Below are 13133 nucleotides of genomic sequence, written 5' to 3'. Positions count from 1 at the left end.
ACGTCTGATAGACGTCATAGTGATATCGTCGAGCCAACATCTTAAACCAATGTCTTATTGATGTCAAATATTGACAGTTATTCGTCATGTATGGCAACCAAAATCAAACATCTGATAGACGTCATAGTGATATCGTCGAGCCAACATCTTAAACCAATGTCTTATTGATGTCAAATATTGACAGTTATTCGTCATGTATGGCAACCAAAATCAAACGTCTGATAGACGTCATAGTGATATCGTCGAGCCAACATCTTAAACTAATGTCATATTGATGTCAAATATTGACAGTTATTCGTCATGTATGGCAACCAAAATCCAACATCTGATAGACGTCATAGTGATATCGTCGAGCCAACATCTTAAACCAATGTCATATTGATGTCAAATACTGACATTTATTCTTCAGGTATAACAGCCAAAATCAAATGTCTGATAGACGTCATAGTGATATCGTCGAGCCAACATCTTAAACCAATGTCTTATTGATGTCAAATACTGACATTTATTCTTCAGGTATAACAGCCAAAATCAAATGTCTGATAGACGTCATAGTAATATCGTCGAGCCAACATCTTAAACTAATGTCTTATTGATGTCAAATACTGACATTTATTCGTCAGGTATGACAGCCAAAATCAAACATCTGATAGACGTCACAGTGGTAAAGTCAAGCTATACGTCATTAGATGTTGATATTTGGTTGTTTTTAGGTTGCGTTTTAAAGTGACCAAAATGCTACTGTACATCTGTCTATGTTGACATCCTGTGCCTGCTGGGTCATTATTCCGTTATTTATTCATTTTTACTATTTTGTCTTCACTTGTTCTTGTTACAAACGTTGAAAAGAAAATGTGGAAATTATTTCACTGCCTGTCATTTCCAGCATTTATGGATTTTTCATTCAATAAAAAAAAACAGTAAATGTCCATAACCATGGTACAAAATAACATAAGTGTATGCCCTTTATCACTAAATTAACTGTCTGAATGGTCTGTTTTTTGTTTCTTTTAATTGTAGAAGTTTCGAAAACAACCTGAACACCTACAAGCTCTTGTCTCACCGCAAAATTGACACTGAGCTTCCCCGTGTAAGTCTGTCATGATGTTCAAAACATGTCTGCTCTGACTGCTCTGCTCTGTCTGCTTGTTTCTGTGCCACTCACAGCTCAATGTGTTCATTTATCTTCTTTTGTGGGAATGATGGTGGAGCGCAGGATGGTCATTGTCGTGTATGTACATGGATTATAGAAATAGAATATGATGATAACATAGTGCTTATCGCTTGATAGAGATCCTGAAGCTTCCCATTTATTGTCCCAAAAGCATTTTATTTATATTTATTAAATACTTTATATTTATATTTATTAAGTATTAAATACAATATATTTTTGATTACAAAATTTTTATTGCAAAATCTCTAAATCTGTGCAAATATATAATATTGTTGAAATGTTTGAGGCTGCATTTACTTAATTGAAGAATAGTAATATGAAAGTGCATAACACTTTAGTTACATTTTAGTGTGTTTTCAAATGTAACTTATTTATTTTATTTGATTGAAAACTTTAACATTCAGTCTTCAGTGTCACATGATTCAACATAAACCAGTGTAATATGATGGCTTGCTGGTTAAGTAACATTTCTTATTATTATGAGTGATGTTAAAACTAGAGATGCACCAAAATGAAACAACTGGGCTGACACCAAAACTAAACATTCTGGATGCACTTGGGGACAAAAAACTGAAAACAATACACTTTGTAATAATTATTCATTATTTTGCTAATTTTATAAGGTAATTTTGTAAGATTTTTACATTTCATTCAATAACTTATATTCTGTTGATAAAATAAAACTAGCCAGTAACATTCTATTGACAGTAAACAAGTCTAGTCATTTTTCTCTTTTAGACAAAAATGGCATTTTTGGTAATTTGTGGCTGAAAATTCAGATCAACCCATGTTTGTTTTTTGTTTGATTGAAATTTATAAAGAACATTAAAAAATAAAAATCATTATAATTGTCTTTACTGTCATTTTTTATTAATTTAATTAATCCTTGCTGATCAAAAGTAATTAAATTAATAATTAAATAAAAGTAATAATATGTTGAAGAAAAACATCTGCTCTAGCTTTTGAATGGTAGTGTATTATTAACTATCAAGTAAAACAAGGTATGACTACATGACAACATTTTACAAAAAGTCTATAACATTTTTGAAAATATTTGCTTATTCTAAATGGTGCAGCCCTTTGAATCTCTTTGGCTCAAGACTTCTGGTCCCTTTCACTTCCATTCATTTTTAGACATTAAAAACAGCTCCTTATGCTACTTGATGTTGCAAGCAGAGGTTTTCTTCTTATATTATTCTGCTTTGTTGTATAGTCATGAACACACTTGCACACTAGTAATTTCTACCAATGAAACTGAATCAGAAGTTCTGAAACAATAGCAAAAGCAAGCACCCTTCCGCATTGCAGAATAAGATCAATAACAGCTCCATTTTTGTAATGTAGAAACACTAGACTTTTTAAACTTTTTATAGAGATAATAATTATATTGTTTTTAAAACACACAATTTTTTTTTTATGAAAATGCTGTCATGTAAACTCTCTCGAATCCATCTCTGCAGCACTGAAATCACTCTGATATGTGGCGCTTCTGTAGCTCTCTCACCAGACCTCTTACTGACTCTACTCAGCAAGCATTTTTTGTATTCAAAAGATGTCTAATAGATGTCTAATAGACGTCTAAACATAGTCGCTGAAACCTTGGCTGAAACCAGGCTAAATTTGGGCTGTCAGTAAAAATTTAATAGATGTCTAAGAATAGGCCAAAACTAGACTAGTCATCAAATAAACAGAAATGAATGACTACACATATAAAGTCTATCTAATCTGTCTAGTTGATGACTAGTTTTGGGCTATTATTAGATGTCTATTAGATTTTCATTGACAGCCCAAGTTTAGCCTTGTTTTAGCCAAGCTGTTTACGTTTAGATGTTTATTAGACATCAATTAAACACAAGAATTGTTTGCTGGGTATAGACTAGAAGTTAGCAGCACAGAAAATAAAAGTAGATTAAATCTTGCATCTTATTTTTATGTTTTTATGCAAGTGAAGAAAGCTTAAAGGGATAGTTCTCTCAATAATGTAAATTAGGCCATCATTTACTCACCTTCCAGTTGGTTCACACTTTTTCTTTTGTTGAACACAAAGTAAGATGTTTTGAAGAATGTTGGAAATATCAAAATATCTTCCTTTGTTAATAAATATTGACAGGATTTAAATTTTTTGGTGGTAAACTATCCCTTTAAATCACTATCGCAACTGCATAGTCCATGTATTACAAGGATTTACTCACAACAGCAGTTTAATCCAGGATTTTGCTCTGCTGTTTTTGTTTCGCACAAGATTAGATTTAACACTGAGTTGTACTATAAACATTTGTGTGTAACAGCAGGGCGCAGATGCTTTGATAACAGTAAGACTTGTAATATTGTGATATTATAATAGCATGTCTTGTCCCTTCGGTCCTGTAGAGTTCATTTAATGTGGCCGTGTTGAACGTTGGCGCTCCTGCCGCTGGTATGAACGCGGCCGTGCGCTCAGCTGTCAGAGTCGGCATCACTGAGGGACACACCATGTTTGCTGTGAGCGATGGGTTTGAAGGCTTCTACAAAGGACAGGTAAATCAGCAGTAAATACCAGAAGCAGACTTTTTATTGATTATGTTTTAATAAAAATGTTTCCTGTGATTTATTTTTTTTTCTTTTTCAAGTGAGGTTTATTCATAAACTAATTTCGAGAGGATCACGTGGTTATGATTTATCACAGCCGGTCTTGTATTAAGCTAGTCAGTATCATCCAATCATATGAGCCATAAGCTACTATAAATAACCACAGTTTTCAGCCCACTTTATCTTCATTTGGAAGAAACCCCCCTTCCTCCCCGTTCTCATCCTTCACTATAGATCGGGCGGCACGGAGGCCCAGTGGTTAGCACTGTTAGCCCCACAGCAAGAACACTGCCAGCCCTGGTCCTGCCAGGTCGGTAGGTGTTTCTGTGAGGAGTTCGTATATTCTCCCCGTGTCCGCGTGGGTTTTCCCCGAGTTCTCTGGTTTCCTCCCACCATCCAAATATATACATCACGCATAACAATCAAGCATTTGTCTAGCCCCCTTTTTTTCTCACGTGTTCCCTTAGCTACTGCAGGCGGGGAGTTCTGAGATCCACCGAGCTCAGGCTCCCCTCTCACTCTGCAAACGGGAGGAAGCCCCGGGCTCGAGGATCCCTTGAGCTCGGGGCTCTCTCCCGGGACAGCATGCCAAACAAGCTTTTAATGAATCATCAGCTAAGTGTGAACTCTTGAAATATTTCCCAAATGATGTTTAACAGAGCAGGGAATTTTTCACAGTATTCCCAATAATATTTTTTCTTCTGGAGAAAGTCTTATTTGTTTTATTTCAGCTAGAATAAAAGCAGTTTTTAATATACATAAAAACATTTTATGATCAATATTATCACCCCCGCAGGCAATATTTGTTATCTACAGAACAAACCACTGTTATAAAATGACTGGCCTAATTACTCTAACTTGCCTAATTAACCTAGTTAAGCCTTTCAATGTCACTTTAAGCTGTACAGAAGTGTCTTGAAAAATATCTAGTCAAATATTATTTACTCTCATCATAGCAAAGATAAAATAAATCAGTTATCAGAAATGAGCTATTAAAACTATTATGTTTGGAAATGTGTTGCAAAAAATCTCCGTTAAACAGAAACTGGGGAAAAAATATTCAGAAGGGCTAATAATTCTGACTTCAACTGTATTTAATTCTGTCATTGATCTGCATAAATGAGTACACCCCCTTTTGAAAATTAATATTTGATAAATTTTTCAGTGAATATATCTAATATAGTTTGGTGCAAACGAACCAAACTACTTTATTAAACAGTTATATGCATTAAAATGAGATGTTTGTCACGTAACATCTTGGTACACCTAACACCTAACATTCTACTTCTGAGAGTAGAAAAGTGATATATATTATTTCAAACGAGTTATTGCAAAAAAAGAGACACATTACAAAACTTAATCTTGATTTTTCCTGCTGTTCAAATCTGTAGTGATGTTCCAGCATTTATTTAAGATACAGTTTATTTAATTTAGTTAATATACAATTGAAGGCAAAAAGGTGATATTTTAATTCTTTTTCAAATATTTTGGATGCGTTGTTTAACAGAGCAAGGACAATTTCACAGTATTTCCGATATTTTTTCTTCTTAAGACTTATTTTTGTTTGGCTGGAATAAAAGCAGTTTTATATTGTTTAAAACAATTTTTAATTCATTCATTCATTCATTTTCTTTTTGGCTTAGTTCCTTCATTAATCTGTGGTCGCCACAGTGGAATGAACCGCCAACTTATCCAGCACATGTTTTACACAGCGGATGCCTTTCCAGCTGCAACCCATCACTGGGAAACATCCATACACACTTATTCACACACATACACTACGGACAATTTAGCCTTCCTAATTCACCTGTAGCGCTTGTTTTTGGACTTCTGGGGGAAAGCGGAGCACCTAGAGGAAACCCACACGGGAAGAACTTGCAAACTCCACACAGAAACGCCAACTGACCCAGCCGAGGCTCGAAAGAGCGACCTTCTGGCTGTGAGGCAAATGTGCTACCCACCCACATTTTTTATTCTTAATTTTTAATTAAATTTATGTTTCTTGATTAGCTACAGAATGAACCACTTCTATTCAATAACTTGCCTGATTAACTGAATTGACCCAGTCAAGCCTTTAAATGGCACTTAAAGCTTGAATACTAGTATCTTGCTAAATAATTATTAAAATATTATTTACATTATGGCAAAGACTAAATAGGTTACTTATAAAAAATCTTATGTTTAAAAATAGTGGGTAGCACTGTCACCTCACAACAAGAAGGTTGCTGGTTCGAGCTCCGGCTGGGTCAGTTGGCGTTTCTCGTTCGCATGTTCTCCCTGTGTTGGCGTAGGTTTCCTCCGGGTGCTCCGGTTTCCCCAACAGTCCAGAGACATGCGCTATAGGTGAATTGAATAAACTAAAGTAACCGCAGTGTATGGGTGTTTCCCAATGCTGGGTTGTGGCTGGAGAGCATCCGCTGCGTAAAACGTGCTGGATAAGTTGGCGGTTCATTTGTTTAACAATGTGTTGAAAAAGTATTCAACTATCAAAAATCAACAAAGATGAATAAAATACATAATAAAAATATTCAAAAATGTATAATAAAAGTAATATGTTTATAATAAATGGTAAATATATCCGTTTTAAATCTTAAAAAATGAGTAAAGTAAATGTTTTGGTATCATTTTCTCAGCAACAAGCAATTTTGCTGCTAATAATGTTTTGAAAACTTGGTTACTAAAAGACAAAGTATCAGTAAACATAAATAAGACAAATCTATGACTTATTTAAATAGGTTTAGGATGTTAATTGTTTTCAAATACAGTTCATTATTCAAGATGTGATGGAAATGTCATTTATATTTTTATTAAAAAAAAACATCTGGTAGCAACCCTGCTCTGTGAGAAACACTGCATGGACAGTAGTGTGTGTGTGTGTGTGTGTGTGTGTGTGTGTGAATTGGTCCCTTTCCAAATGAGATAAACCCTCATGATTACAGTAAGCTCATTATTCCCTCCCACAATCCCCTGCTGCATTGTGCTCAGTGCCATATTTAACCCAGTGTAACATTACAGATGCACTCAATGCTGCTTTCATCTTTCAGAAGAAGCGCCTCTGAAAATGCATGTTTACTATTTCAATGCATATTTTGAGCAATTCAGTGGGACTAAAGCAGTTTCACAGCATCTCCAGCAGTTTCACAAGATTTCTTTGTGTGTAGACGTTGCGGTGGGCCTCAAAATCACTGGAATTTGGGTCCTATTTTAATGTCAAGAAGTTTTACGAGACTTGTTGAGTTTCTATCATTCCAATATGCCTGTGGACACACTATACCTACACACAGTTCTGTCCAAACAGCTTACATAAGTTGATTTTCATTATAGGTGCCCTTTAACTCTGATAGTATTGAGTATCAGTCATCATACTTTTATTTAGCACAGCGCAGGTTTTTGCAGTGTAAAGGAGTTCAAATTCAAGCAAACGTTCACACTTTATTCTGATTTATCCTGTTTTTCATGTTTTCTTTCTCTCAGATAAAAGAAATCAAGTGGGGGGATGTTGGGGGCTGGACGGGGCAGGGCGGGTCCCTGCTAGGAACAAAAAGGTAAGGTTACACTTCCAGAGGTCTATTGTCAACAAAAGTGTGTTTGTGCATTGTGTTAGATGTTTTCTGATATCCTGAAGTGTCGTTTTTCAGAACCCTCCCAGCAAAACACGTGGATAAAATTGCAGAGCAGATGAGGATTCACAACATAAACGCTTTATTGGTTATTGGAGGATTTGAGGTATGTGTTACAATGTTTACAGTATTCATCTACATATAAATTAGTAATAAATGATGTACTACTGAAAGTAAGTCCAGTCATAATGCAATAATAGGATCACAATGTTTTATTTTACAGACAAATATTTATTGTTTTGTAGGAAAACAATACTTAATGATTATAAGGCATCACATATGCCAGTTTTAAAAGTTATTTTAACAATATATATCTTATAGTATAACAAATGTATTAAAATCTTACCAATGCAACCGTTTAAAAATTTGGGGTCAGTAGGTTAATAAAGACACAAATAAAACTTGTATCAGAGCTGCAGCAATGTTTTGTTAGTTTTTCATCCTCAGAAAACATCCTAGAAAACGGAAGCTACGCTCCTCGCACTTTTTTCACACGCTTTTAGACACAATATATGAGTGACTTACAAATTACCTGGTTCTGCCACACAGGCACCAAGACAAGTCCTCCTGTGCTGAACTTCACCTGTTTATTCAGGCTATTCAGTTTCCTGTTCTCATGCTCTGTTTAGCCGCGCTGCATGATGAATGGTTCAAATAGCATACAGTGGGAAAATTGTGCTGTAAGGCGATTTAGAAATCACACGTGTCCAAATCGTGATTTCGATACGATTTCAATTCATCACACAGCCCTAGTTTAAATTAAGGCTGTCTTTTTTTTAACTACTGTTTTTATTTTAAACATCGAACATTTAAACCTTTGTCAATTTGTATGACAGTTTAGCAAAAAAAAATTAAATACAAATAATAATGCAGCAGTAATATATTTGTCTAATCTACATTTGAAGTTAAAGTTATTCGCCCTCCTGTGAAATATTTCCCAAATGATGTTTAACAGAATTTTTAACAGTATTTACTATAATATTTTATCTTCTGGAGAAAGTCTTATTTCAGCTAGAATGAAAACCATTGACCATTTTGAGATGAATATTATTAGGTTAATTACCCTAACTTGCCTAATTAACCTAGTTAAGCCTTTAAAATCTCACTTTAAGCTGTATAGAAGTGTCTTGAAAAATATCTAGTCCAATATTATTCACTGTCATCATGGGAAAGATCAAATAAATCAGTTATTAGAGATGAGTTATTAAAACTATTATGCTTAGAAAAAATAGAATAGAAATAATAAACAGAACATAGGGGAAATATACAGAGGGGCTAATAATTCAGGAGGGCTACTAATTCTGACTGTGTATACTTTCAATGTTCATTAATTCAACAAAAGAGTTGCTCATTAATGTCTTATTCTGTATTGTGGACTACTGAAAAGAGATACAGGTTTCTTCTGCCATTTCACAGTCTACATAAACTCTTCCAGTATCTCTCTCTCCCTCATTATCACAGTGGGCACGGCTCTCTGCCCATTAACCATAATCCTGCTCAGTGACCCATAAGCCCTTACTCTGACCGCAGGCATATTTGGGTCTGATGGAGCTCCAAGCAGCTCGCTCCAAACACACAGAGCTCTGTGTGCCGATGGTGATGGTCCCGGCCACTGTGTCCAACAATATCCCCGGCTCAGACCTGAGCATCGGGGCAGACACGGCCATTAACGCCATCACAGACGTAAGACCGCACACACACTCGCGCCCGAGAGTGTGTGTGTGTGTGTGTGTGTGTGTGTGTGTTTTTATGTGTGTGGGCATGGATATCTGTTTGTCAAGAGCACTGGAGATGCACTGAAAGGTCAGAGCTGATGACGGTCAGCCTCTCTGATGGAGAAAACACACAGTCTGAATGCTGGCAGTGTGAGACACAGGTTAGAGACTCCAGTGTGTTTTTAGATGCACAGTTAGAAGTGTATAGAAGTGTGGTAGAGACCAGACATATACATTTACCCATACAGACATCTGATACATTTATGCCAGTTATATACAGTATATGACATAAAAGTTCATATTTGGATTTTATATGAATAAAATATATGCAACATATATTTTGAAATATTGCAAGAAATGGCCCTTATAAACATATAAAAATATATACATAATTATTGTTTTTTTTAAATCATTGGAATATCAAATATGTACATATATTTTCAAATATATTAGCTATAATGTTATATATGTGTTTATATGGCTTTAACACTCACCGGCCACTTTATTAGGTACACCTCTCCAACTGCTCGTTAACGCAAATTTCTAATCAGCCTGAACATGAACGTTGGACAATAGAAGATTGGAAAAATGTTGCCTGGTCTGATGTCTCAATTGCTGCTGCGACATTCAGATAGTAGGGTCAGAATTTGGCGTCAACAACATGAAAGCATGGATCCATCCTGCCTTGTATCAACGGTTCAGGCTGGTGGTGGTGTAATGGTGTGGGGGATATTTTCTTGGCACACTTTGAGCCCATTAGCACCAATTGAGCATCGTGTCAATGCCCCAGCCTACCTGAGTATTGTTGCTGACCATGTCCATCTCTTTATGACCACACTGTACCCATCTTCTGATGGCTAAGAGAACGTGCCATGTCATAAAGCGTGAATCATCTCTGACTGGTGTCTTATACATGACAATGAGTTCACTGTACTCAAATGGCCTCCACAGTCACCAGATCTCAATTCAATAGAGCAGCTTTGGGATGTGGTGAAATGGGAGATTTGCATCTTGGATGTGCAGCCGACAAATCTGCAGCAACTGCATGATGCTATATCAATATGGAGCAAAATCTCTGAGGAATATTTCCAGTACCTTGTTGAATCTATGCCATGAAGGATTGAGGCAGTTCTGAACTCGGTACTAGTAAGATGTACCTAATAAAGTGGCCTGTGAGTGTATAATTATATGTAACATAATGTACTTATTCCAGTGTTTGAAAAAAATATATAAGCAGCCAATTTTGCAATATTTCCATGTATCAGATTTCTATGTGGGTAGATTTTAGACCCAGTTATTTATTTGATTTGATTTGATTTGATAGACACAGTAATTTTAAAAAGTTCTTTGAAAATCCAATTTTACAAATGCTGACAAACTATCCGCAATTAATACTGAATTAAATGTTACATTTGAACGTAAAAAGAATATAATAGAATTTTCCTGTAAAACCTAATCCAAAATAAGCTCTGGAAATTAGGATAATCACTGTGTACTTTACATTTTAAACAGGTTTTTAAAAAGTTAAATATTCAAATTGTAAGAAACTCAAAATTGTTGGATGTAAATGTCTTACGTTTATTGTTGTAGATATTGTCAAATTAAATTAATATTGTAAGATATAAACTCATATCAGTGAAACAATTTCATTGCACACAATTAAAGTGCAATTTAATTGAAGTTTCTTGCCCTTTATGTTTTTATCATAACGCATATATTTTACCTAAACATTATTTAGAAGTTTTCATATTCCCTTAATAAATATATATTAAATTGTTATTTTGATCACTTATATAAACAGTCAAATATGATTTAAAATAAGATTATAATAAATTACTATAAAGTAAAATTTCTATTAATGTTTTATAATTAAAATTGAATGCAATAATTTCTAGTGAGTTTTTCCTTTATTCCCTCAATGTACATTTATTTCTCATCTAAAGGTCAAGTGTACTTTACGCACAGCTTTATAATGTAGTTTGAGGAAGTAGAGCTGCGTTGAGAACTGTCAGCTTTGTGAGGTTGACCGTCATCACAGCCTGACTAAATCAGTGTGTCTGGAGATGAACGCATGTGGTCACAGCACAACCTGTCGTCTGCATCACTTTGCGTGTGTGTGTGTGTGTGTGTGTTTACACAGCAGGACTGGCCCAACACAAGCACAATTATATACACATGGATTATGCTTGATTATAATCCATGTGCTTCAGAAACCTCTTAAAGTTTCCTATTTCATATATATATATACACACCTTTACCAAATAATCGAAATCCTACAAACATAAATACTGCAATACGGCACAACAACTAAAAAGAGTGAAATCTGATGTCATGGTGACCTGAAGTTGTATCAAGTCAACTTGTTTGCAACATAATTGTAATGTAATGCAATAAATGTAAACAAACAAATGTGAATGCAACTAACTGCATGCTGTTTTGGGCCTGGCCTGGTGTCCAGTGTGTCTGTCTTCATGCATGTGTTATTGTGTGCTGTCGAGGGTCTGGTTGTGCAGTTGTGGTTCAGTGGCTCACATTTCGGGTCATTCTGAGGCTTTCTTCAATCCAAATAAGTCAGCATATAGTGGACATCATGCCCACATCACAAGCTGGAGCTCCACCTGCTGGTCGAACACGTGTATGATCTCGGCGTCTTAAAGGGACAGTTCGCCTAAAAAGCAAATGTGCTCACTATTTACTCTCCCTCAAGTGCTTCCAAACCTTTCTGAGTTTCTTTCTTCTGTTGAACACAAAAGAAGACATCTTAAAGAAAGCTGAAAACCTGTAACCATGTGACTTCCAGTGTAGGAAAACCAATGGAAGTCAATGGTAAGAGGTTTCAAGCCTTCAACAAGTGAAGGATGAGTAAATGATGACAGAATTTTCATTTTTAGGAGAACTATCCCTTTAACATATTCCCCTCCACTCAAACAGAAAGGAGAAATTACTCCAGCAGCCTATGTAGTGTGCACTAGTAAGTGAGCGCTAGTCCTAACCCATGCTCGTGCTGCAGGCGTTTGAGAGTTTGCTGCAGCTGGTGGACGCCCGCAGCAGGTATGAGGAGTTCTGCGTGCCCCTGTGCATGCTGCCCGCCACCATCAGTAATAATGTGTCCGGCACTGACCTCAGCATCGGCGCTGACACCTCACTCAATGCCATAGTAGAGGTAAGACACACCACCCTCACCCCCAGCGTTTATATGGACATCACAGCAGCGTGCATTGGACAGTTATTGATTAGGCTGTGTCTGTAAAGGTGCACTAAGTTACTTTTGCTAAATCTGAGTCTTGGGCTGTCACAAATTTACTAATTTATTTCATGTTTTCAGACGTTTATTGTCATTTTTAGTAGTAAAAAAAACCTGAAAACTTCAGCAACACTTGTAATAAATGGCTTATTTAATTTCACTATCATTTTCCCCTTTATTTGCAAGTGTTGCTGGAGTTTCCTATTTTGTAATATATTTGTATTTTGTCCACTCACCTTGTATGGTGGTCGAGTGCTCCAGACCTTCCCTTACATGGTCATTTTAACTTCAGAAGAGTTAAGAAATATCAATAAACCTAATTTTCTCATTTGTTATTATGACCAAAGGTCGTTTTATGCATAAAATAAATAAATACAATCTAAATCAGGGAAGGGCAAACTTGATCCGGAAGGCCGGTGTCCCTGCAGAGTTTAGCTATGGTCACACTGGGCTTTGTGTGTGCGAAATTCTGTCGTACTGCGCTGCGAAAAGGGGCGGGATTAAACAAGCTTATTAGATATTTTAAAAAAGCAAGCGATTGCTCCATGTTTTAAATTTCTGTCCAGAGAGGTCCTGTTTTGATCCTCGATTGGTCTCACGCAGTCAAGTAATGCAATTTTGCAGGTCAGAGTTCACCAAGCTTGAACTTTGCACCACAGCTACATGCGAAACTTGACGCATGACCCTGCGTTTCCGGTCTGACGCATTCGCGTGCGTATGAATGGAAGTCTATGGGAAGAATAGTCAAGTGTGACCGCAGCTTAGATACCAGCACTCATCAAACACACCTGAACAAACTAATCAGTGTCTTA

The 13133-nt window shown here is 36.0% G+C and overlaps 1 protein-coding gene across 3 annotated transcripts in view; it reads left to right on the top strand.

Moving 5' to 3' along the window:
* The window catches only part of pfkpb (phosphofructokinase, platelet b), a 52653-nt gene that overhangs the window by 26987 nt on the left and 12533 nt on the right, over positions 1–13133 (top strand). Inside the window, exons 12-17 of one of the 3 annotated variants that reach the window (XM_056481341.1) lie at positions 1021–1090; positions 3545–3691; positions 7217–7287; positions 7381–7468; positions 8893–9045; positions 12088–12240. In XM_056481341.1, coding sequence (XP_056337316.1) covers positions 1021–1090; positions 3545–3691; positions 7217–7287; positions 7381–7468; positions 8893–9045; positions 12088–12240 — 682 coding nt within the window. The remainder of the gene's footprint in view (positions 1–1020; positions 1091–3544; positions 3692–7216; positions 7288–7380; positions 7469–8892; positions 9046–12087; positions 12241–13133) is intronic. The other 2 variants (XM_056481360.1, XM_056481350.1) reach the window with 2 other exon arrangements.

Source organism: Danio aesculapii, chromosome 2, assembly GCF_903798145.1.
Source record: "Danio aesculapii chromosome 2, fDanAes4.1, whole genome shotgun sequence".
Classification (NCBI taxonomy): domain Eukaryota; kingdom Metazoa; phylum Chordata; class Actinopteri; order Cypriniformes; family Danionidae; genus Danio; species Danio aesculapii.
This window is presented reverse-complemented; position numbering and strand designations above follow the sequence as displayed.